We start from the raw sequence: 26,444 nt of genomic DNA, 5'->3' as shown, positions 1-26,444 counted from the left end.
AAATACTGACATAATCAGACCACTAGGGAGGCTACAGGGTGTGCGTGATCCCTCAATTATGGGTGGCCGAAGAGGATTACCGTATCATCGTTAGATTTGGTCGCTGGCCTCTAGTAAGTTACAAATTCCACACATCTACTCTCATACCCCCCTGTGGGACAACCCGGACCTCCCTGAATTAGTAACACTTCTTGACTTCCGCTTATGGATCAATAGGGGAATTTTGTATGTTTCTCAGGTGTTCACTGGTGCCAAATCCTTTCAGGACCTCAAAATGGAATATAGCCTCCCCAATTTTATGTTTTTTCATTATCTCCAGTTCCGCCATGCACTGCGTGCCCAATTTGGTGACTCCAATTTGCAGCTTGACTCTACCTGTCTCATGAAGGTGATTTTGGGTACGGAGTCCAAAAAATTTACATCTACATTTTATAATGCCCTACTTTTACCTACTGCATCAACATTGGCTTATCGACTTAAAACTCACTGGGAGGTGGACGTGGGGGAGCTGGATGATGAAATGTGGGAGGAGGTGATGTCCTCAACCAAGATGGTCTCCCTGAAATTGTCAGACAACCTCACTCAGCTATATATAATATATAGAACTTATTTAACACCCATTCGGTTGTCTAAATATAGACCACAGCACAATCCGCTTTGTCCTAAGTGTGGGGACCCTAATAGTACTTTTTTTCATTTAATATGGTCTTGTCCTCTAATTCAGAGCTACTGGTCTCAGGTGGTCCGATTTCTCCATGATAAAATGGGTTCTCCCCTCACCCTCTTCCCCAAGCAGTGTTTACTTGGTCTTCTCCTTAGTTCGGAAACTGACAAGTTTCAAACTCTTTTTCTGCAAGAAACTTTGTGGCTAGATTATTGATCCCTCGCACGTGGCTGCAGGTGTTGCCGCCAATGTTTTCACAGTGGGTTGCTGCAATAAACAGCACCTTACCATAAAAGAAAGTTATATATATACAGTACATAGAGGATGCCATGCTAAATACCATAAAGTTTGGGATAAATGGATTGACTCCACGATCACCTGTGATGAGGAGGAGGAGGAATAATCATTTCCTGTATGACTATTATACTAGATGTTATTATGTTAGCCTCCCTTTCCTTGCCTGTGGCAAAGGATTTATCATCTGTGTATCGCATACTCTTTTGTTATCCATTTTGTGTTTGTTTTCCTTGGATTTGTAATGTGACTACATGTCTTCTCTTAATAAAGAGTTTGGTTGATTAAAAATGCACAAGAGAAAAGATCAGTCAAAACCAAACAACTGGACCTAAGACTATAACATGAAATGTGTTTTTGCCCTTAGACTATATTTTAGATTCTATGTTTATATTGGAAATTAGACCAGTAATTGTCAAACTTTTTGATATAGGATGCCTCAAGTGCAGCCCCTGGCATCATCAAAGGGCAGCACATAATATAAATAGTCGGTGTCAGAGAGAGCAGACGCACAACAGGATTTGGTCAAAGGCTTTGGCCATAACCGAATTGATGGTCAGAGACTGCAGGTGGGGTACAGGACATGATGAGAAACTGTAGGTATGCTACAGGGGATAGACAGGAAGTGCAAACATGCTATAGTAGTTGTTGGAGACTAGGAATATACTTCTGGAACCATAGAATGGAGACACCGTAGTGGCTGCAGGGGCCCCAAGGGCCGCACAAAAAGTGCCAAAGGGTTGCATGTAGGCTCTGAGCTGCACGTTGGGCACCCAGGAGTTAGACAGTGAAAGCATATTTCATATTCTTATTATTGCCATTGATACTGGCACTAGTATGGCCCAATATTTTATCAAGGTCTATATTATCTCTACATGTGCTACTACCAAAGAGTACAGTTTTCATATTAAATTAACAATATAAATAAGAGAAGATTTTCCAATCAACCTATAGGAAGACTGGAATGTGGCAATTTTTAATGTGCCAGCAATACCAGTATACATACAAGTAAAATACAGCTTTATATGTACATTAAAACACAGTTAAAAACCAAATCCATCAGAAACACCAAGTTCAATGTATAATGAACATTCTACAAATGGTAGTGGATCAACACATTTCACATATAGACTGCTTCCTCAGGATCCACTTTCTTGTATCATGTTGGTATATGGTCGCAAAATACCAAACTTAAAAGTCCTAGAACTAATAAGGACATGACAGAACATGATGACACAATGCAGGGCTACCCATACAAAATGTCACCATAGACACCCTCTAAAATTTAAAGAAAAAAATTAATCGTGATCACAATCTTAACAACAGTGAATAATGCAGGACAAGAACAATGAGAGATCTTAAAACCACCACTATATAAGAGGAATCAATAATTGCATTAAGTAGAAGCCGAAAGTGATGTAAAGTCGTTTAACACATTGCAAACAGTGTCCCCGCTTCCCAGCATTACAGTAATCTGCCGTCACATGCAGAAAAAATGGCAGCCAGGCACCACCATTACATTAGATTCATATGAAATAAGACACTTTCTATAACTTACCTTTACTTTCTTCTCAAAGAATGATTTTGGGATTTGGTCATAATTGAAGTGTGTTGCTAAAACTCGTGGGGAGGAGTCAGCTTTAAGTATCTGTATAGAAAATAGAAAAGGGCATTTAATTCACAGCATATATAGAGTTGTGTTCAAAATAATAGCAGTGTGTTGAAAAAAGTGAATAAAGCTCAAAATCCTTCTAATAGCTTTTATTTCCATGCACACAAATGCATTGGGAACACTACACATTCTATTCCAAATCAAAACATGAAGACAAATATATCAAATTTGTGTTGTTCCTCTAAAAAATTTAAGAAAAGTAAATATTAGACTGTTCAAAAAAATAGCAGTGTTTGTATTCTTCTTTACAAACTCAAACATTCACTATATAAACTGAAAAATGTTTGAAGATTTTGCTTTTCTTTGAATCACTTAATTAATATTTAGTTGTATAAGCACTGTTTCTGAGAACTGCTGTACATCTGTGTTGCATGGAGTCAACCAACTTCTGGCACTTGTGAACAGGTATTACAGCCCAGGATGACTGGACTACATTCCACAGTTCTCTATTTCTTGGTTTTGCCTCAGAAACTGCATTGGGCTGGCCACTCCATAACGTCAATCTTGTTGGTCTGGAACCAAGATGTTGCATGTTTACTGGTGTGTTTGGGGTCGTTGTCTTGTTGGAACACCCATTTCAAGGGCATTTCCTCTTCAGCATAAGGCAGCATGACCTCTTCAAGTATTCTGATGTATTCAAACTGATCCATGATCCCTGGTATGCGATAAATAGGCCCAACACCGTAGTATGAGAAACATCCCCATATCATGATGCTTGCGCAACCATGCTTCACTGTCTTCACAGTGTACTGTGGCTTGAATTCAGTGTTTGGGGGTCGTCTGACAAACTGTCTCCGGCCACTAGGCCCAAAAAGAACAATATTACTTTCATCAGTCCACAAAATGTTGCGCCATTTCTCTTTAGGCCAGTCAATGTGCTCTTTGGCAAATTGTAACCTCTTCAGCACATGTCTTTTTTTCAACAGTGGGACTTTGCGGGGGCTTCTTGCAGATAGCTTGGCTTCACACAGGCGTCTTCTAATTGTAACAGTACTCACAGGTAACTTTAGACCTTCTTTGATCTTCCTGGAGCTGATTGTTGGCTGAGTCCTTGCTATTTTGGCTATTCTTCTATCCATTCGAATTGTAGTTTTTTGCTTTCTTCCACGTCTTTCAGGTTTTGGTTGCCATTTTAAAGCATTTGCGATCATTTTAGCTGAGCAGCCTATCATTTTCTGCACTTTTTATATGTTTTCTCCTCTCCAATCAACTTTTTAATCAAGGTACTGAGAAATGCACTGTAACCATCATGTACAACATTTGCTGCCTTCCTTCCTTAAATAAGGGCAATAATTGCCACCTGTTTTTCAAAGAATGAATGACCTCACTAATAGAACTCCACACTGCTATTATTTTGAACATGCTCCTTTCAATTAGTGATTCAATTACACAGAATCAGCAGCATGCATGTCATGACTGTTGGGTCTGTTGGATTTCTATTACTCTACCACACCTGCTAGTAAATTATTTGCCATGTAGAAATATCATTTCTACCAAAAACAGTGATTGATCAGGTTAGTGATGTCTGACTGCTATTATTTTGAACACAACTGTATATACTGTGTGTATATATATATATATATATATATATATATATATATATAATGTACAGCGCTGAGCAAACCTTTTGGCGCTATATAAATACTGTATAATAATACTGTAATAATAATATATATACACACACATATATATATATATATACAGTTGTGACCAAAATTATTCAACCCCCACTGAAATTGAGTGTTTTGGCCAGTTTGACATTGCTTTTGATCATTCAGTCATCTTGCTTACATTTACATTAAAGAGGCACTTGTAGGTCAGACAAATATAACATAACAGTTATAATGAAATAACCACAAATGTCTTTTCTGTGCTCACAGCATTATCAGTTTTATTCAACCCCCAAGTGACATTCAATCTTAGTACTTAGTACAGCATCCTTTTACAGTTATAACAGCTTTTAAACGTGAAGCATAGCTTGACACAAGTGTCTTGCAGCGATCTACGGGTATCTTCGCCCATTCTTCATGGGCAAAGGCCTCCAGTTCAGTCACATTCTTAGGCTTGCGCACTGCAACTGCTTTCTTTAAGTCCCACCAGAGGTTCTCAATCGGATTTAAGTCTGGTGACTGCGATGGCCACTCCAAAATGTTCCAGCCTTTCCTCTGCAACCATGCTCTAGTGGACTTGGAGGTATGCTTGGGATCATTGTCCTGTTGAAAGGTCCAACGTCTCCCAAGCCTCAGGTGTGTGACGGACTGCATCACGTTTCCATCCAATATCTCCTGGTACTGAAGAGAATTCATGGTACCTTGCACACGCTGAAGCTTCCCTGTACCTGCAGAAGCAAAACAGCCCCAAAGCATGATTGACCCTCCACCATGCTTCACAGTAGGCAAGGTGTTCTTTTCATCATAGGCCTTGTTCTTCCTCCTCCAAACATAGCGTTGATCCATGGGCCCAAACAGTTCTAATTTTGTTTCATCAGTCCACAGAACACTATCCCACAACTTTTGTGGTTTGTCCACATGGCTTTTGGCATACTGCAGTCGACTCTTCTTATTCTTTGGAGACAGCAAGGGGGTACGCCTGGGAGTTCTGGCACGGAGGCCTTCATTACGCAGTGTGCGTCTTATTGTCTGGGCTGAAACTTCTGTACCCACATCTGACAAATCTTTTCTCAGTTCCTCAGCAGTCACACGGGGACTTCTCTCCACTCTACGCTTCAGGTAGCGCACAGCAGTCGAAGTCAGCATCTTCTTTCTGCCACGACCAGGTAGCGTTTCAACAGTGCCCTTTGCCTTGAATTTGCGAATGATGCTTCCTAAGGTGTCTCTTGGTATGTTTAACATCTTTGCAATCTTCTTATAGCCATTGCCCTTCCTGTGAAGAGAAATCACCTCTTCTCTTGTCTTCCTGGACCATTCTCTTGCCTTCACCATGTTTGTAACCACACCAGTAAATGTCTAGAAGGAGCTGAGTATCACAGTCATTTTAAAGCTGCCTAATTGGTGCTTATTATGCTTGATTGCTGCTCGGTGACATCCACAGGTGTTTTCAATACCTGATGGAAAGCACCTGTATGAACCTCTGTTCTTCAGAGTGGTAGTCTTTAAGGGGTTGAATAATTGTGGCAATGAAGAAACCACATAAGAACCATTTACTACTGTATTACATAAACAATTGATGTCATTTTAGTTGCATTTGGGTAGTTACAACGTCCTTGTAGGATTTGATTCTGAATACAATTCCAAATGTACACTATAGTCCCTAAACCCCTTTACAGCATTGGGGGTTGAATAATTTTGGTCACAACTGTATATATATATATATATGTGAGTGTGTATTTATTTAGTTAGTTATAGTAGCAGGAGGTTGTATAGCTGGGTTTGTAAGTCACCTAGAGTTCTCTCCACCTTCCAAGACCCCTTCCTAGGACCACCCCAGCTATAACTCTCTTCCTGACAGCCAGTAAAGCATCAAGTGAGACAAATAGCTAGTGCTCTGAAGCTTGTGAAGCAGACAGATCAAGACTGTTAGCTATGTTTATATTTGCGGTGTGCGTGAGTGTGTGTGTGCCTGTGAGGGAGGGGAGGTGGTAAAAACATGCAGTTGGGTTGTGTTTTCATGCCTCCTCCTTAAGCTGCAAAGGCAGTTGACAGGGTGTACACAAGCTGCAGCTGCACTGCTTTGCACCATGTCATGGCAAAAATGATCTTCTACCATCCATAGGCAATACCACTTGCTGAACGCAACCCATTCAGCTGAATGACCTGGCCTGCAATGATGTGCGGTGCACACTGAAACAGGTGGTGAGAAAGCGAAATAACCCCTTCCCACTGCCCTCTGAAAACTGATTTTTTTTTTTGCAGATTGCTGTTCAGAGAAGCTTGTGTAAATAATTTGTAAAAATTACAGAGATGTGTAATTAAGCTAACAGATATTAGGCCTGCACAGCCTGTTAGTTCCGATTGTTGTTGTGTATTTATTTATTTTTGTCAAGTAAATATGAAATATTGTATATTAGTGTTTGATACTTTTCGTATCAAGCCAGCAGGTGATGCTTTCAGTTCCACTGCACATATTTACCTTTTCCCTGTTTCCATAGTTCAGTAGCTCAAGCTAAAATTTGCATACGTTTGTAAATAAGTCAGAGCAGTGATTTATGCCTTTTCCCCTCTCCTTCTATATAGCTCTGTCCAGGGTTTCAACCAAAGACAAAAATGATTTTGCTAACGCTTTGCTTTTTCTTTAGAAAACCTACAGTGCTCTGAAAATCGACACCTATTAATATTAAAATGCAAGTAACCCCATTTACATTGTTTACATACATCACTCCCCTCCCCCTTTTTCTTCTGTATAACAATTCCAGTGTTTCCCTTTGCACCCTCTTCTGTAGTCCAGAGCTGGTCCTCATCTGTGATTAACAACCTCCAGCTACTTATAATCCACTTCCTGTGAGCCCATGGCATCAAGAAATGCCACCCTAGGCTTACAGGAAAATACTCATTACATGAGTGCAAATATTTGCAACATTCCAGATAGATTAGGAGGAAAAGGACCCCATATGTTACTTGACTGAACTAAAGACATCAGGAAGGAAGGTACATATAAAGAAATGTCTGGGAAAGGGCTCAAAACCAGAATTGTATTTTAAATTCAAACCATTTTAGGATCCCTTTAAATATGTCTTCAGGAAGGATTATTATTATTAAGCAAAAGTTACTTGAAACTTTTTGTGTAGTTCTTACTTTCCTAAACCTCAATTTGGCCTACTGGTTGGATTTATACAAAGATTTTATGTTTCCTACACAGTGAAATCTGCATCATTGTTAAACATTTAGGCTAGGTTCACACCTATGCAGTTTGTGTTTGATCCTTTTCTGCGTTTTGCTTTTTTGCACATGCGTTTTTGGCGCGCTTTTGATGCATTTTTTTTCTTGTTGCTAGGCAGATTTAAAACGCAAAAAGCATCAAAACTGCAGCAAAAACACATCCAAAATGGACCTATATGCTTTTCTGCAGCGTTTCCATTGAAGTCTATAGAACCAAAAACTAAACTTTTTGCATTTAAAAAAGTCCCTGACCCTTTCCAAAAAGCGCACCAGGTGAAACCAGGTGAACATGTCCCATAGGAAATCATGTTAAATGGACTGTAGTGCATTGCTGTAAAATGCAAAACTCTGCTGAAAATGCTTAGGTGTGAACCTAGGGTTAGAGCTGATTCACATGTGTGGTGTGGATCATAGCTCAGGTTTCACAGCTAATTAATACAGTAGCTGTTCAAAGGTTCATGTCAGGTTTAAGTCAGTTCAGGACAGGATTAGCTCAGGATGTTATCTTGTTCACACATATGTGGTTTAGAAACGGTTCCCATAGAAGACAATGGCCTGTAATCTGCACCTGAAATGGACCACACTTCTCAGAAATCGGACATGTCTCTTTTTAAAACCACACTGAATCCGCAGTGCGGACATTTGTGACATTTCTCATTATAAAGAACACTACTCATGCTTTTCTCCCAGTTCTTATACAGCATGAGCAGCTCTGTATGGTACATACCTCAAATTTATTGGGGGATTTGAATTCTATTATTGGGATCAAAGGACACGGTTGCTTATTGTGTACTGTGTGGACCATGCTATGTAACAGCATTATAGACCAGTTCGAACCTGAGAAAAAGAAAAAGTGACAATGAAAAAAAACTTAAATCATTATACTAAAGATGGAGAAAATAGGTCATGGGCATTTATTCCAAACTAGCAAACCATTTCAGATGACATCCATATTAAAAAAAAACCCATATATACGTACTATATTGCCAAACGTAATCATGGGATTCAGGTGTTCCAATCCCCTCCATGGCCACAGGTGTATAAAATCAAGTACCTAGACATGCAGACTGCTTCTACAAACATTTGTGAAAGAATGGGTCACATTCAGGAGCTCAGTGAATTCAAGCATTGTACCGTGATAGGTTGCCACCTGTGCAATAAGCCCATCTGTGAAATTTATTTGCTACTAAATATTCCACGGTCAACTGTTAGTTGTATTATAACAAAGTGGAAGCAACTGGGAACAACAATAACTCAGTCACGAAGTGGTAGGCCACGTAAAATGACAGAGCTGGGTCAGCGCATGCTGAAGCGTACAGTATGCAGAAGTCACCAATTGTCTGTAGAATCAATAGCTAAATACCTCCAAACTTCGTGTGGCCTTCAGATTAGCACAACAACAGTGCATAGAGAGCTTTATGCAATGGGTTTCCATGGCATATGCAGTAAAGCATGCTTGTTACAATCACTGTGGAAACTAAAGGGTTATTCTTCCACATTGTATAAAAAAACGGTTTGATCCTGACTTCTCTGATCCTCCCCTTATTCCAGTGTCCCCCTCTTATCTCCTGATATGACATATTGTGTGGAGTCACACTGCACATGCTCAGTTTGGTGTGTATTGCTAGAGAGTTTTTTTTCTTGGGAGAGTGCATGTGATCAGGGCCAATCAGCACTGTCCAGACAGAGGTCAGGGGTTCTGCATCCTCCTAGAGCAGAAAGAAAACTCCTCCTACAAGCTTTAGCATGTGCTCTGTTGGACACTGATAGAAGTCACAAGACTGCTCTATCTGCTGATGAGAAAAGGTATTTAGCAGTTTATATTTACTCAAATAATTGCACTTCCATGTTCTGTGTATTGTGGGAGACCAGAGAGAGTGAATCCTGGGTTTTTAGTAACACTTTAGTGTTGCTTTGCACTATATGTATAAGACCCCTTTCACATGGGGTGGGCTCCATTTAGATCAGCAGGGGATCTGTCCACTGAATTTCTGAGTCACAATAGTAACGATTTACATTGAATCCGAAATTGAACCATATTGCAATAAATACAGCAAGGTAAAAAAGTGAAATAAGATGATCATTCCTACTTAGGCTGCTTTAGAGAATATAATACAATAGAATAGAATAGATTATAAAAGAATAAAACAGAATAGATAGAATAGAATAGAACAGAATATAATAGAAAAAAGAATAGAACAGAATGTAATAGACCACATCAGAATAGAAAAAATATAATAAAATATAGCCATTTTCCGAAATTCAAGTTTCAAACCGATTTGAAAATAATATATTATATATACGAATATGCACAATCAATCTGAATGTACTAAATTAATTCTTAAAATGAATCATTCTAATATAACAAATATGAATAAGCAAAATTATTAACTTAACGAACGAATCTGAAAAGAAGCTCATTTTTCCATCGTGCACATCTCTAGTGACATCAGCCATATGCTTCAATGGCCCATCTGTTGTTGGCGCTCTCCCCTGCAGCCACACTGGCTGACACAGGGGAGCAGGATAAGGTGACTGGACAGGAGCAGCTTGAAAATAGGTACAGTAAGTATAGGCAACTTTCTTACACGGGTTGGTAAGCATAGGTGAGTATTATTTTCCAGACTATATCTTTTTATTGAACATTTTTGGGGTGTGTGGCTTAATCATGGCAGCATGAAGACCTACCTATCCTGAGCTTTGTGCCTCCAAAATTGATACCACTTGAGAGCGCGGCTTGTATCAGCTCCTGTCCCCCTGTCACACCACATGCTAAGGCAGGAAAAGACATCCAGAGCTGTTAGTAATCCTCAGCACCCATACAGCACTCGCTATCTCTCTGCGCGGGGTGCTCACCACTCGGTTATGGACACCATTATGGATCCTACTATGATGTGCCCAGAGACGCCAGTAATGTTGGGAGTACCCAACCACTGGGATTATCCCCTGGCATTGACTATTGCTTGAAATAATTGTAGTTTAATTTTACAGAGCCCAATACAGCTTCCTCTGCTGTTCCAGTTTCTGGGCTGTGAAACAATTGAGATGCCTAATTGGCTAGCTCTGCATGATGCTTTTGATGCACAAACCTCAGCTGTGTTGGGACTGTAGCAGCTAAGAAGATATTGTTTTGGGTGTTTACACCCGTTCACTTTTGAGGTGGATTTGGAGTTTTGGGAAAGTGTACACATATTAATTCATACAACTCCAATTTGAGTGTTTTGTATAATATCTTTTTTTTCTCTTCTTTTTTGTTACAGGGTCTCTTTGTAGAATTGTGACTCAGACTCGCTTGAGCAATAATTGCTGTACTTTGTATATTATTGGAGCTTGATTCAGCCTGGTTATTGAACATGGGGGTTGAAGTAGAGATCTCTGTTTACAATTTCTATAGGGTTTCTCAAGATGCTCATCTGGATTTTGTAACATGTCTGGAACTAGGTTAAGCATAATTGCAAGGATTAACTACCAGAAATGTTTGGTACCTATTCTTTAGCTTTGTTGTGTTTTTTTTTCCCCGTAGGGTTGCACGGTACACCGCTAATGCCTTGGCATAGAGTTTGATTTTCTGGTTGTATTTGGGAAGCCCACACTGTTCCCCTTTATTAGAGGTTACTTTGTTGGTATGTGTAGTTTTTTACACATGGGGGAGGAGGGGGGCACCTCGTAGTAGCCCATCAGTCTATTTATAGGCATTAGGGGGCAATGGATGGGTTGTTGGGGGTTTGCCCCCCTTCTTTTCCTCCCCCTTCCAGATAAAAGCTGTTGTGATATAGTGGGTATAGGGGGACTATGTAATCTATATAATTTTTTGTTTGTTTGTTTTAGGAGTCCACCTTTACAGAAGACACATCTCAGGTACTCGTCTAATTTGACCACTTTCCCCTACTAGAAACTCTCCTAATTGGAGGACATATAAAGGCGATCCACTTTTTTTTTGTTCCTTTCTTTTTTACCAGCAGTGCTCTGGGTAGAGAAACTGTCTGGATTCTTTTTGATTTTTTTTCTTTTTTTTCTTTATTGATGTTGTTTTTTTCTCTATTTCTTTCCCTTTCCTCGTTTGGTATCGACCACTTCTTGCCATGCCCCAAATCTCTTTGACTTCATATAGCGTGAAAGGCCTTCACAGCCCTATGAAAAGGACTAGATTCATGAGTGAATTATGGAAAATGAAAACTCATATTGTTTTCATCCAAGAGACACACATTTTTAAAGGATAAATCACTAAACTGAGTGATCATAGATTTCTGATTGTGTACCACAGTGCCACTAACAATTCTAAATCAAAAGGTGTTTCTATTTTAATTTCTAAACACACTCCCTGGGGGGAGTCAAGAGTTATTAGTGACAAAGAAGGGTGCCTTCTTATAGTACAAGGGTTCCTTTGTGAGCACAAAGGGACCCTAGCTGGTCTTTACTTGATGAATGAGGAATATGTCCCCTGCTTAGAAACATCATTAGCTATGGTAGATTGATACAGGGAAGGCTTCCTTTTGGTGGGGAGATTGTAATTTAACCCTAGATCCTTTGCTGGACTCATCGAGGGGAGCTTCTCATATGTCATATTCGAAAATACACAAATTTCAATCACTTCTTCATGACTACCATTTGGTAGATAGTTGGAGAACTCTTCATAATTATTATAGGGATTACACCTTCTACTCCAACCACCATAAAGCATATATGAGAATACATTATCTCTTTATATTGGGAAGTGCTCTCCCTTTTCTCTCTACTGCCTCTATTGAATCATTTACTTTACCAGATCATGCTCTGACTTCTTGCTCACTTAAAATAGGTGAAAATTTGCCATGAGATTGGAACTGGAGTTTAAACAAAAAGTTTTTGAAAAATTCAATTTATAAAAAGCAGTCCAGGATATTGACTTATTGTTGGCTATCAATGACACAGCTGATGTGTACTCCTTTCTGCTTTTGGGAGGCACATAGATGTCTCATTCAGGACACCTTCTTTAAGCTAGGTGCTAGGAAATCAGCGTAAGAAATTTCTTACTACTAAAAATGGAGTCTTTATTAACAGAAATTCGAAAACTTGAAAAGACTCATAGGAAACCTCAGGCGCAAAGGGTAAGGGACCAATTGCAACAATTGAGAGATTAATTAAATTCTCTTCCTAATGAGAAAGCTAAAGCAAAACTTGTCAGATGTCGAAGAGCTTTTTATGAATTTGTGAGTAAGTCCGGTAGATTGCTAGCTAATGCTAATGCTTTACGAACTGATAAGATCAGAAATGATATTTCACATATTAAAATGATGGAGGACACCCTTGTTAGATCAGCCAAAAAAAATGCTTATGTGTTTAGGGTTTATTATGCAGCCCTATACAACCTTGAGGTGCAGATTGCCTCCCTGCCACAGGAGGATAAATATTTTGCGGTGCTACAATATATTCGGGACTCGGGGATGCCAACGTCACCTAAATCAGTCATTGAGAATTTAGATGCTCCAGTCCCAGTGGTAGAGTTTAGAGGAGCATTAGACTTGATGATGATAAAGAAGGCTGCGGGAGTTGATGGCTATACTTTGCTCTATTATAAGACTTTTGCAGGCAAGTTGGCCCCTTGGTTTGTTTAGAGCATATATTTCTCTTAGGGATGGTCAGTCACTGCCAAGTAATACCCTGCAGGCTCACATAGCAGTTATACCTAAAGAGGGGAAAGACTCAGTGGTCTGTGCTAGCTACAGCTCTCTATCGTTGCTGAATATCAACTTGAAAATCTTTACGAAGATTCTTGCTTCTAGGCTGACACAGCATATATTGATCCTTATCCAACTGGATCAGGTATGCTTTACACCAGGGAGGGAGTGAAGGGACAATATACAACGTTTGATTAATGCAATCCACCATTCTACTAGCTGTCATGTACCCTCAGTACTTTTGTCTGCTGATGCAGAGAAAGTGTTTGGCAGGGTGGATTGGACATTTTTAAAAGCCACTTTAGAACATATAGGCATTGGCGACAAGGGAATGCGTAGCTGTATTTTTGCTTGTTACTCTACTCTCTTGGCGAGGGTGAAGGCTGATGAAGCTTTATTGGAGGTGTTTCCTATATGGAATAGCACTCGGCGGGGTTGCCCTCTGTCCCCTTTTATCTGTATACTTACTTTGGAACCCTTTCAATGTACAGTTAGGGCCCAGCTTGATACAAAGGGTATCTCGATGAAGGGGATGGTATACAAATTAGCCACCTACAGGTGAAACTTGAAAAATTTGAATATCGTGCAAAAATTCATTTATTTCAGTAATGCAATTTAAAAGGTGAAACTAATATATGAGATAGACTCATTACATGCAAAGCAAGATAGTTCAAGCCATGATTTGTCATAATTGTGATGATTTACAGCTCATGAAAACCCCAAATCCACAATCTCAGAAAATTAGAATATTGTGAAAAGGTGCAATATTCTAGGCTCAAAGTGCCCCACTCGAATCAGCTAATTAAGCCATAACATCTGCAAAGGATTCCTGAGCCTTTAAATGGTCTCTCAGTCTGGTTCAGTAAGAATCACAATCATGGGACAGACTGCTGACCTGACAGTTGTGCAGAAAACCATCATTGACACCCTCCATAAGGAGGGAAAGCCTCAAAAGGTAATTGCAAAAGCAGTTGGATGTTCCCAAAGTGCTGTATTAAAACACATTAATAGAAAGTTATGTGGAAGGGAAAAGTGTGGAAGAAAAAGGTGCACAAGCAGCAGGAATGGCCGCAGCCTGGAGAGGATTGTCAGAAAAAGGCCATTCAAAAGTGTTGGGGACTTTCACAAGGAGTGGACTGAGGCTGGAGTGAATGCATCAAGAGCCACCACACACAGACGGATCCTGGACATGGGCTTCAAATGTCGTATTCCTCTTGTCAAGCCACTCCTGAACAACAAACAACATCAGAAGTGTCTTATCTGGGCTAAAGAAAAACAGACCTGGTCTGTTGCTCAGTGGTCCAAAGTCCTCTTTTCTGATGAGAGCAACTTTTGCATCTCATTTGGAAACCAAGGACCCAGAGTATGGAGGAAGAATGGAGAGGCACACACTGCAAGATGCTTGAAGTCCAGTGTGAAGTTTCCACAGTCTGTGTTGATTTGGGGGGAGCCATGTCATCTGCTGGTGTTGGTCCACTGTGCTTCATTAAGTCCAGGGTCAACGCAGCCATCTACCAGGAGATTTTGGAGCACTTCATGCTTCCTTCCGCAGACGAGCTTTATGGGGATGCTGACTTCGTTTTCCAGCAGGACTTGGCACCTGCCCACACTGCCAAAAGCACCAAAACCTGGTTCAATGACCGTGGGATTACTGTGCTTGATTGGCCAGCAAACTCGCCTGACCTGAACCCCAGAGAGAATTCATGGGGTATTGCTAAGAGAAAGAAGAGAGACATGATACCGAACAATGCAGAAGAGCTGAAGGTCATTATTGAAGCATCCTGGTCTTCCATAACACCTCAGCAGTGCCACGCTGCATTGAGGCAGTAATTGCTGCAAAAGCGGCCCAAACCAAGTACTGAGTACATATGCATGCTTATACTTTTCAGAGGTCCGATATTGTTCTATGTACAATCCTTGTTTTATTGATTGCATGTAATATTCTAATTTTCTGAGACTGTGGATTTGGGGTTTTCATGAGCTATAAGCCATAATCATCACAATTATGACAAATCACGGCTTGAACTATCTTGCTTTGCATGTAATGAGTCTACCTCATATATTAGTTTCACCTTTTAAGTTGCATTACTGAAATAAATGAACTTTTGCCCAATATTCTAATTTTTCGAGTTTCACCTGTATGTGGACAACTTGATTTTTTTTTTTTACTTCTGTCTGGACCTCATTGCCTCTACTTTTGGTGCAATTGCATAAGTATGGCACACTTTCAAATTTCAAAGTGAACTGTTTGAAACTGGAAGTAATGGGGGCGAGAATAAATGTAACATCTAAACAACATATATGTAAGCAACTTAATTTTAAATGGACTGATTCCCACATTTGCTAGCTAGGCACAAATATTACGAAAAATGTATGCAAGGTCTTTGAACTTAATTTTTCTCCAATGGTTCACACATTGAAATGACATCTTCTGAGATGGGATAAGGAATTGCAACAACATTATCAAAATGAATGTTATGCCCTGCTTAATATAACTATTGCAGGTCCTACTGATCAAATTACCAAAAGGCTTCTTAAAAGACCTGCGTGCCAGGCTTCTGAAATTTGTATGGGCGGGTAAGTCAGCGAGGATACGTAGATCTATCTTGTCCCTTCCAAAGACAAAAGGTAGTATTGGCTTCCCAGATCCTTTAAAATATCACAAGGCTTTTATGCTATATTTGTCTATAGTTGTTTTTTGTTCCATTTTTTTGTAATATATCTTTGTAATATCTAATAGTAAAGAAAAAGAAAAAGGGATACATGTTTGGGTACAACATTTGCCATGACTTAGGCAGTATGTTGTGCAATAGGGTTGTATAGGTCCTCCTGTTGTATTTATTAGCATAGATTTTTTACAAATGGGTAATTTTGGTGCATAGACATAATGGGGTTTATTTACTAAAGCTGGAGAGTCCAAAATCAGACTCCCTTCTGCATAGAAACCAATCAGCTTCTAACCTCAGCTTGTTCAATGAAGCTTTGGCAATGAAACCTGGAAGCTGATTGGTTTCTATGCAGAAGTGAGTCTGATTTTGGACTCTCCAGCTTTAGTAAATAAACCCCAATATGTTCACACCTCTAATTTTGAATAACTTGCAGTTTGCATACATTTTTGATTCTATAAACTTAGATGTATCACCTTTGCTTTTAAAATATAAATAAAGAATTATAAAACAAACAAAAATGTAGCATGAATTAGTAGCCATGCTAGCGTAGTCAGTTTACTCTCAACAGGAGGAGCACAGGCAGGATCAACCAGGTATTAAACAAAACAAGCAGGAATAAATAAAATAGTAATATTAAAAAACATAATATATTGCTTTAAAGAGGCAGTAACATTTTTTGGTTTACAGAAACTTTAAAGGAGGCATAACCAAAGTAACATCTGAAGTATGTTCTTGACATAAAGAGGTAGATTTCTTAAACTGGTGTACTCAGAATCTGGTGCAGCTATGCATGGTAACCAATGAGCTGCTAACTTCATTACCCTTTGGCAAAAAAAAAACAAAAAATGAGAAACAAGGTTTCTATGCACGAGATTTTGCACTCTCCAGTTTTAGTACATAACCCAGAATTGCTAATAGTTTAACGCTACATTGGAAGGTATACCATGTGTGTGTCATTACCACAAAAACATTTGCATGTCCATCTTGAGGATATGAAAGAAGATATAAGAAAAATGTTGAAAAGCCATGGGTGGTTAAAAGACTCATAGTTAAGTGGGTAAGCTAGAAATGTATCTGTAAAAACATATAGCAAATAGCAATTAATATTAACACAACTGCAGAAGGAAAGACCCCAATACCACCCCACAGGGGTGGACTGACAACTCATGGGGCCCCCTACTGACCCAGGGCCCTCGGGCAGCGCCCGAGTGCTCTAATGGTCAGTCTGCCCCTGCCACCCCATAAAGTTTGTAGAGAATATGGAGAAGTCATATTTCTCATTCCCTTTCCCCTTTAAACATATTTCACTCCAATAGTAGATAAGCTGATTTATATTGCTGACCTGCAAACTTTAAAGTAAGATTTACGTAAGCATTAACAACTGAAATAGGCCAACCAGCCCACATTATACAGCAGTCATAGTCGTCCACAGACCCAGTTATTATGGGAAATCAGTCCCTTCCAAAATACATAGTATTGACCATAAAATAATATTTTAGACCACCCATAACTACTATAACTGGTGAACTGTTTTTTATTACTGAACCATAAATCTTGAAATTAAACTTGCCAAACACAAATAAAGAACCAGAAGATAGCATACGGGCCACATCATGTACTAAGTGTAATCACCCACAAGTCCAACTGCTCTGAGGTGAGTGCTTGACACCTGAAACGCATTAGCCTTCCAACTGTGTGGTATATGACCAGGTGACATCGCAAATGACTGGGGTTGTTTGATAAGCTTGTTTTTATATAAGTTGTGAGTAAGCATATGTTTTTAAGATTTAATAAATGTCTAGGGTGGTAATGCACAACTATGAACAGAATATATAGTAATGGACATTGTGTGGACATACAGCAGGGAAAATGAGTACCATAAAACAACTTTATCATGTACCATTAAAAATCTATTACAGAACATTAAAAATTTGCCTCCAAATAAGGGTTCACAACATGCAAAGATTCCGATTACAGTTTATATGTGGCTTTTTGGGAATCTTTCTTCAGGACTCAGGAGCATATGTGACAGAATCAGTACACTGGAACCTACTCCTAATCTTTAATAGAGTATTATCAGCCAGTAGGGCAGACTGGAATTCATAGCATGTGCATGTTGCCCATAGAGGTGCAAATGAGTAAGCCAAGGTGAAACCACTGCCTCTAGGGTGGAAAATTCAGGTACATCCAGTAAACATCTTATAGTCTTGTACATATATTGTATTCTTAAAATAGATGGACCAACTTCCCAATGGGGAGCAATCCAGACCCAATGTAAGTAAATCACCATAAAGACAGCATGCTACTCAAAGTAGTCAAGGCACATACAGTATATTCCAAAGAAAGGACTATTGATAAGTATCTTAGAAACAAACTCAGTTCACAGCAATCCAGCCTGTTTGGTCCATAACAGGGGCGGACTGACAACTCATAGGGCCCCCGGGCAATAAGGGATCATGGGGCCCCTGTGTCCTTGCCCAAACTCAAAAAAGCCTATGCAAAAGGTACCAGGGGCATCTCATGGGGCCCCCTACTGACCCCGCGCCCTCGGGCAGTGCCCGAGTTTCCAAATGGTCAGTCCGCCCCTGGTCCATAACATAACAAACATACAAAGTATAAAAAGGCACTTAAGCATGTGAAACATGCTCAGATAAAAACCACACACACCCACACAAAAGAAAGATGACCTTAAAGCCACATGAACCCACGTATATCTACGATGCACGGCCACCTGAGTGCAAATAGAGTCTCATGCTACATTTTGAAACATTAAAGATACAAGATCCATCAGTCTACGGTGGCAGTCCCAGGAGTAAATATAGTCTGCATAGTGCAATCTATATGGCTAGCATTATTAAGATTACCTAACAATTACCTGTAGAGACATTCCCCACTTTAGGCCTTCTCTTCCCTTCTCTGCTACTTACCACCTCTATAACAAAATCTCACCCCTGTCCTAACCCCAATCTACTCACTTCTATCTACAATAAATGCCAGTCCTCTCCCTCTCACTAAACAGAGAATCAAGCCCCAACCCTTACAACCCTGGCAAACAAACAAACACCAAAAGTTTCAAAAAACAGAGCCGCTCTCTTGAGTGTTTGTGGCATATGTCTCACACAGACTTCAACCAATATAATACTGTCCTCCAAAATTACAATTTTTTCCTCCACACTGCCAAGCAGTCCTATTTATCACCCTCAACACATTCTCATTCTGTCAACATCAACTCTTCTCTACCCTTAACTCTCTACTTCATCGTCACCACCTCTACCCACTAACTCACTGCCCAGAAGATCGCCAATCACCTAAAAAATAAGATTGATACAATTCGTGATGAAATCTCCACTCTTAAGATTTTTCCCCCACTTAACATTCAACCCTGCTACTGTAGACTAGGTTGCTAAACTTTTTTCTAATGCCCACCTAACCACCTGTCCCTCTTAAATACTGCGGTCACTCTCTGGCTCTATCCTACACTCCCTAACTCACATCTTCCTCTCATCTCTCCCTCTGTTCTGGCATCTTCTTCAACTGTCTAAAACATACACTAATCATCCCCATACTTAAAAGTCCTTCCTTTGACCCCACCAATCATAACAGACTATGCCTCATCTCCTTGCTCCCCTTTTCCTCCAAACACCTTGAATACCTGGTCTACAACCAACTGAGTGACCATGATTAAGAATGACCTTCTTGATCCCCTTCAGTCCAGATTTTGCCTTTAACACTCAACAGAAACTGCTCTCCTAAAATGCACAAACTGTTCACTGACAGCTAAAACCAAAATACAATATTCTGTACTCCTACTTCTGGACATTTTAGCTGCCTTTGATATGGGTGAACACCTCCTCCTCAAAAAACTTTACTCCTTTGGTTTCCATGAATTTGCTCTTTGTTGGTTCTCACCCTACCTATCCCACCGCACCTCCAGTGCCACTTACAATTCTATTTCCTCCTCTCCTCTTCCTTTCTCCATTAGGGTCCCCCAAGGTTCTGTTATTAGATCTCTCCTATTCTCAATCTACACCCCCTCCCCGGGTCAGCCTCCCATGGCTTTCAATATAATGTCTACGCTGACGACACCCAAATCTATCTCTCTACCCCTCAGCTCACACCAGTCTCCTCATGCATCACTAACTTACTGACCGACATCAGTCTGGATGTCGCACCACTTCCTCAAACTTAATCTACCCAAAACTGTGCTATCAATATTTCCTCTCCAACATGTCCCTTTCCCTGACTTCCCTGTCAGGATCAATAGCACAACCATCAACCTGTCCCCACATGCAGGGGCGGACTGACCATTTGGGAACTCAGGCACTGCCCAAAGTCAGAAGGGGGCCCCATGAGATGCCCCTGGTACTTTTTCATAGGCTTTTTTGGGTGTGGTTTGTGTGTGGGCAAGGACACAGGGGCCCCATGATCCCCTATTGCCCGGGGGCCCCATGAGTTGTCAGTCCGCCCCTGCCCACATGCCAGGGTGCTAAGTGTAATCCTAGACTCTGAACTCTCCTTTCAGCCCCACATTCAATCACTTTCTAAAGCTTGTCATCTCAACCTCTGCAACATCTCCAAAATATGCCCCTTCCCAACCAATGACACCACAAAGCTCCTAATTTACTTCCAGGTTATCTCTCGCCTTGACTACTGCAACTCCCTCCTCACTGGGTTACCTTTACATAGGCTATCATTCCTCCAGTCCTTCATAAATGCTGTTGCCAGGCTCATCCACCTTACCAAAAGTTCAGTGTCTGCCACCCCTCTCTGTCAATCCCTGCATTGGCTGCTACTCACCTAATTAATTAAATTCAAAATACTAACAACTTACAAAGCCATCCACAACTTGCCCCCCCAGCTACATCACTAACCTAGTCTCAAAATACCAACCAAATTGCTTTCTTTGTTCCTCCCAAGACCTCCTGCTCTCTAGTTTCCTTGTCACATCCTCTCATGCTGACCTCCAGGGCTTCTCCTGAGCCCCTCCCATCCTATGGAATTCCCTAACCCAGTCTGTCCGACTATCTCCTACTCTGTCCTCCTTTGGGCAATCCATAAAAACTTTTCACTTCAGAGAAGCCCATCCTGCCTCCACCTAACAACTGTACTTTTATTTTCTCCATTAGCTCATCCCCCACAGTTATTACTTTTTGTATCACTTGAACCTCCCCTTTTAGATTGTAAGCTCTAACTAGCAGGAACCTCTGATTGCTCAAACTGTTGGCGCTATAGAAACCCTTTATAATAATAATATGTGTGCAGTGCTCCCATAACCGATATTTCCCTGCTCCACCATGTGCCAGCCAAAAAGCTCACCTTAAATGAAGACCTCTTACATTATAGGAAGTCTAACAGTGCTTAGGGTTAAATTCCTCTGCATCAATATTCAGGCATCAAAGTGGACCAGTGCCACATAGGGTAAAAGAAACCTTCCTCTTTAGCTCCCTCCATACGTGTACCAGATAGAACAAACACACCAAAATACTGCTCTCCGTTTTATTTGATAATCACATCCACAGCGCTACAGTAATAAGCTTATAGGACAAAGCAGAAACAAGCAGAAATTAAAAGGTTAATTCCATCTATCCATCCACCTACATGTGATACTTATCTATCCAGTGTTATGCAGACAGCTGCCCCTATTTGCAGAGATCGTCAGCCAGAGGGTGCCAGTATAAGCATGATGATGTTAGCGAAGCTCCACCACTTATGCGTTGCATCCCTGAGGACTTCCTCAGAAGGAGTCAGAAGGAGTCCTTGTGGATGCAACATGTAAGGGCCAGAACTTCACTGGCATATTCAGGCTTCTGCAGGCAGTTTCTAGCTGATGATCTCTGCAAATAGGGGCAGCTGGCTTCATAACATGAAAAAAAAGTTGTGGTTAGAGATGAGCTTAACACAGGTTAAAGCAAAACTTAAATTAGAACTAATGGCAATTTTTTTAAATTTTGGATAGAGTAAGTTTTTATTGCCACCTGTGTCCCTTTGGGGAGATTTTCCTTCACTTATTGTCCATATCCAAAACAAGAAGTAAAAGGAAATCCCTCCTAAGTGAGGGAATCCCTGGCTTTCACCAGAATTAGTGTCCTCAATGGAAGATGTCCCCTTTATTCCTGTGCTGGGATTTTGTTTTTCTTTCACTCTCTGTAATAATTTTAAACATAGCAAACAGAGAGGGGCACAGACCGTAATAAAAACCTAAGTGTTCTAATCCTTCTCCACTGTAAAGTGAAAAAACAAAATCCCCTTTAGTTATACTTTAAAGCTTAATTAAAGTCCACAATGCTCAATCTCCCCTCTGATGTTTGCAAGGTCTTTGGCCAGCATCTTCTCCCCAGCTTCTTCCAGGTGCCTGGTCTTCCATCGACTTGATTGGCCAGGGTGAATACAGGCACAGTACCAAGAATGCACCCTACGCTGCACATGCACAGTTCAGTGTACATTGTAAAGAGAATTACAGAGAGGCAGGTATGTTCATTTTATTGCAGTAAAGACACTGAATATATGAAAAATAGCCTGCCTGTTATTTTCCCTTTTAGGTTCACTTTAAAAGGAGTTGATTTTATTTAATAAATTCTAATTTATAAAAGTGAATATATACATTGATATTCAACCCATTCTGTTGCCTTCTGGTGAAAATATGCATATGCTAAATTTGTTGTTATTTAATAGTTAATGCCTCAAACGTTTAATTCAAACTAATACTATTACATAATCACTTACCACACTTGGGATAAGCTGCCATCATAATATCATCCTCACGGGTCTCAAATGTTTCCAAAGCTTTAAATGTGTCAATGTTGCATGTTGCAGTTGGATACAACACTCCCTCATATGTAAACATCAACTCATCCTTTGGGATATTTTTAGAAGCTTCGAATGCTTTTGTGAGCTCTTTGTGAAATTGTGTAAAGTCTGCCATTGTAATAGAGTTGGGTTGAAACTTAAAGCTGAAATGCTAAATCCTTTTAGATCTAACTGCTGTGTTTTCTTCTCATTCCTTCAGTGAAGGAGGGACTGGGGTGGAAAGGGATAGAGGAGACGTGAAAGAGAGTAACCAGGATGTCATGCAACTGCACTCTGCTTAACATGTCGGTTGCTGCAGGATCATGTCTCTTCTTCAAATGAGTTTCTGCATTTCTAGTTTAACTAGTTTAGCTCTAGAGCAGGTTTTTTTTTTGTGCACACATGTACAAATCTTCACTTTTGGCAATGAAATTACTTAAAACCCCAGAGCACTATATGTATTCTGAAAGCAGAGGACCTGTAGAATAAAAAGATGATAGTTGCAGTTTTTTATGTTACATGACATTTGCATAACTGTTTATTAAACACAAATTTTCAGGAAAAAATATAATAAAATGCATTTTAATGCACACACACACACACACTATGATGCCCATTTTTGGTAAAATATAAAATATGAGGTTGTGTTGATTAAATGGATACCAAACATGCCAAGTCTTAAAATCGCGTCCCCTCTGTTATTGCAAAAAAAACAACAGTACCCAAAAATCCCCACAGGTAATGCTTTACCTTTCTAGCGGTCTGATTATGTTAGTATTTCTGTGCTCAAAGCGGTACTTCTTTTTGCATGGAAATATGTTGTTTTTTATTGTAGGCCTGTAATTCTTAGGAATAACTTATTGAAATCTGTCCAAACAAGAGTCTAGTAAACATCCCGGGTATGATAAAATTTGAAACACGAAATCATAAATTATAATATAATAAATAATCATAAAAAAAAATAATATAACAATAATAAAGTTAATTCAATAATGTAATCAAACCAAAAACACTGAAATTTGAAATAGAGCGCCAAGTTCGCACATCACTGAGCTTAGTCGCAAAATCGTTTTCAGTGTCTGATGACGAATTTCCTCACAAATCATTATCACTCAATTCTGTAAGTGATTCTAATTTACTATCGCTGTTCTCTAGCTGGTCTAAAACCGCTTTCCAGCGCTTTCCACCGAAAGGGACACTTTTTGGATGCCATGGATGTTTCTCAGTTTCAAGGCAGAAAGAACAGTAAAAATGCAAGCAGGGCACAGGACAAAGCACTAGGGACAAAATGTATGTTAAATGGTTTGATACAGTAATGTTATACTATGTGATTTTAGTGTATTGAGTGAATGTCACATTTTTAAATTTTTGAATTTCCCGCTGGTTCCGTCCCCCGTACGTTCCAACGCTCACAGGGAACGGAACCCAGAAGACAGATGCCAGCATCGGCTGGAGGACATGGCTGGGAACGCTGCAGGGGGGACATCGCGGGAACGCAGGACAAGGTAAGTGCTGGAGGGAATCCCTGAGCAACGCTGCACGGTAATTCCGAGTGTAGCTCGGGGTTACCGCTTCTGGTACTGAAAGTTAACCCCAAGCTACACTCGGGAATACCACCAGGGAGGTTAAAGCCTTTACAGGCCATCATTTTAGAGTTACCCAGGAGCTCTTGTGCTAGAATTATTGCTCTCACTCTGACAATTTTCATCACACATGTGGTGCGACCGTGGTTTACATATGCATGCATACCCTGGAACTATGTTTGCTTTTGTGGATACTTGCGGGCAAAGGGAGTTACAGCAATTTTTTAAATACATTTTACCATAATGTTTTAAATACGTTTTTCTTTTATTTATTTTTACATGCTTGCTGTCACAAAGGGTTAGTAAAGCAAAGCATTGGGCAGGTGACAGGTACTCTTTATGGAGACATTAGGGGTCTCATAGACCCCAATGTCTCCCCTGCCCTTCACAACATCTAATTGAGCACAGATTTGCTCGGTTAGATGTGTCCCCTGGGTGTACCGGCCAGGAAATGGTGGATTTGAAACTGGAAGTGACAAAATCGTTTCCAGGTTCTTTGCTTACAGGTAAGATCAAGTCATGGATTTGCCTGGGACTGTCACCACTCTCTATCCTGAAGCCAGCGGTTGTGGTCCTAGGCTCCCTGTAAGAGCGAGAGAGCATGGGAACCATGAGGGGGGCCCGCCAGCAGGGGTGAGGGTGATAACCGCACCACCCACTCTGTGATAGTGATTGTTGGCCAGTGAGCCATCTCATCACTTTCACTTTAAGAAAAAAATGTTAAAATGCACATATTTTTGCAAAAAAAAAAGCGTATATGATTGTGTTTCCTATAGGGGCCTGCGAGCAGGAAAGTGGAAAATGACAATTGTTGGCGGAGCAAGGGATAAGATAAGTAGCCATAGGTTCACATGTGAAAACAGGCCAATTCTGGCCATTTAGGTAGCGAATATGCAGAGTTCAGTGCAAACCCTGAAAGGGTACAAACACGGGTGGCAGGTTATTGTGACGATGGGGAATCATTAGGTGGAAGTTTGTTGTGGTTGATGATGGATTTACATTAGAGGACATTGTTTTTTTTACATTTATATTTTGTTGTCATGGTGTGTGTATTTATTTATATTTGACTTTTTCTGTAAAATTGTGAGTGTTAATGTACAACTCATTCCTCTTGGGGGGAGGAAGATTTCTGGGGGCTCTCTTCCGGAGAACAGAATGTGGGGAAGAGGCTCTTGACACTCAACATTTGGGCAACGTACCTTGCAAGGAGCGGTGGCTTTGCTACCCCCTCTTGCAAGGTACCATCTTAATGTGTAAGGACATCTGGCCTGGTTTGGCATAGGAAGATAGATGTATGCTTGAATTTAAAGAGAAACTTCATGCCTTTTTTTCTTTATTTTTTAAATGCCACATTTAAAGGACTACATAGTACTTTTCTGTAACTTCACATGCAGCTTTAACGTGATTTTATTATTTATTTAAAATAACAAACAAACATGCACAACGCTAGATCAAGGTAAGTATAGGGGAAGGGAGGTGCTAGGGGGGATCCTCATTACTAAAGGTTTTTACCTTAATGCAGAGAATGCATTAAGGTAAAAGCCTTAACCTCTTGCCTACAGGGCACTTATACCCCCTTCCTGCCCAGGCCAATTTCCAGCTTTCAGCGCTGTCACACTTTGAATGACAATTGCGCGGTCATGCAACACTGTACCCATATGAAATTTTTATAATTTTTTTTGTGACAGACAGAGCTTTATTTTGGTGGTATTTAATCACCTCTGGGGTTTTTTATTTTTTCTTAAACAAACCAAAAACCACTGAAAATTTTGAAAAAAAAAAGTTTTTTCTTAGTTTTTGTTATAAAATTTGTAAATAAGTGATTTTTCTCCTTCACTGATATGTGCTAATGAGGCTGCAGTGATGGGCACTGATAGGCTGCACTGATAGGTGGCACTGATGGGCACTGATGAGGAGGCATTGGTAGGTGGCACTGATGGGCATTGACAGGTACTGAAAGGCAGCACTGATACATAGCACTGATAGGCGGCACTGATAGGCGGCACTGACTGGCACTGCTAGGCGGCACTGACAGGCACTGATAGGCGGCACTGATATGCAGCACTGACTGGCACTGATAGGTGGCACTGATTGGAAGCACTGATAGGTGGCACTGATTGTCATTGATAGGTGGCACTGACTGGCACTGATGGGTGACACTGAAAGGCAGCTCAGATGGGCACTGATATGTGGCATTTATGTGCACAGGTAGGCACTGATATGTGGCATTGATGTGCACAGGTAGGCACTGATATGTGACATTGATCTGGCACTGATGGGCACT

General features: G+C 40.3%; 1 protein-coding gene across 1 annotated transcript in view; it reads right to left on the bottom strand.

Annotated features, from left to right (window-relative positions):
- The window catches only part of LOC149448782 (sulfotransferase 6B1-like), a 38,982-nt gene extending 16,089 nt beyond the window's left edge, over positions 1-22,893 (bottom strand). Inside the window, exons 1-3 of the mRNA XM_089694273.1 lie at positions 22,515-22,893; positions 8,193-8,302; positions 2,517-2,606 (exon numbers count right to left, since the gene is read on the bottom strand). Coding sequence (XP_089550399.1) covers positions 2,517-2,606; positions 8,193-8,302; positions 22,515-22,713 — 399 coding nt within the window. The 5' untranslated portion in view covers positions 22,714-22,893. The remainder of the gene's footprint in view (positions 1-2,516; positions 2,607-8,192; positions 8,303-22,514) is intronic.
- Between the last annotated feature and the right edge of the window lie 3,551 nt (positions 22,894-26,444).

The sequence above is a fragment of the Staurois parvus genome, unplaced genomic scaffold (assembly GCF_062004578.1).
Source record: "Staurois parvus isolate SC_StPar_1 unplaced genomic scaffold, SC_StPar_1.0 ptg000657l, whole genome shotgun sequence".
Lineage (NCBI taxonomy): Eukaryota > Metazoa > Chordata > Amphibia > Anura > Ranidae > Staurois > Staurois parvus.
Note: the sequence above shows the minus strand (reverse complement) of the source record. Positions and strands in the feature narration are given on the sequence as shown.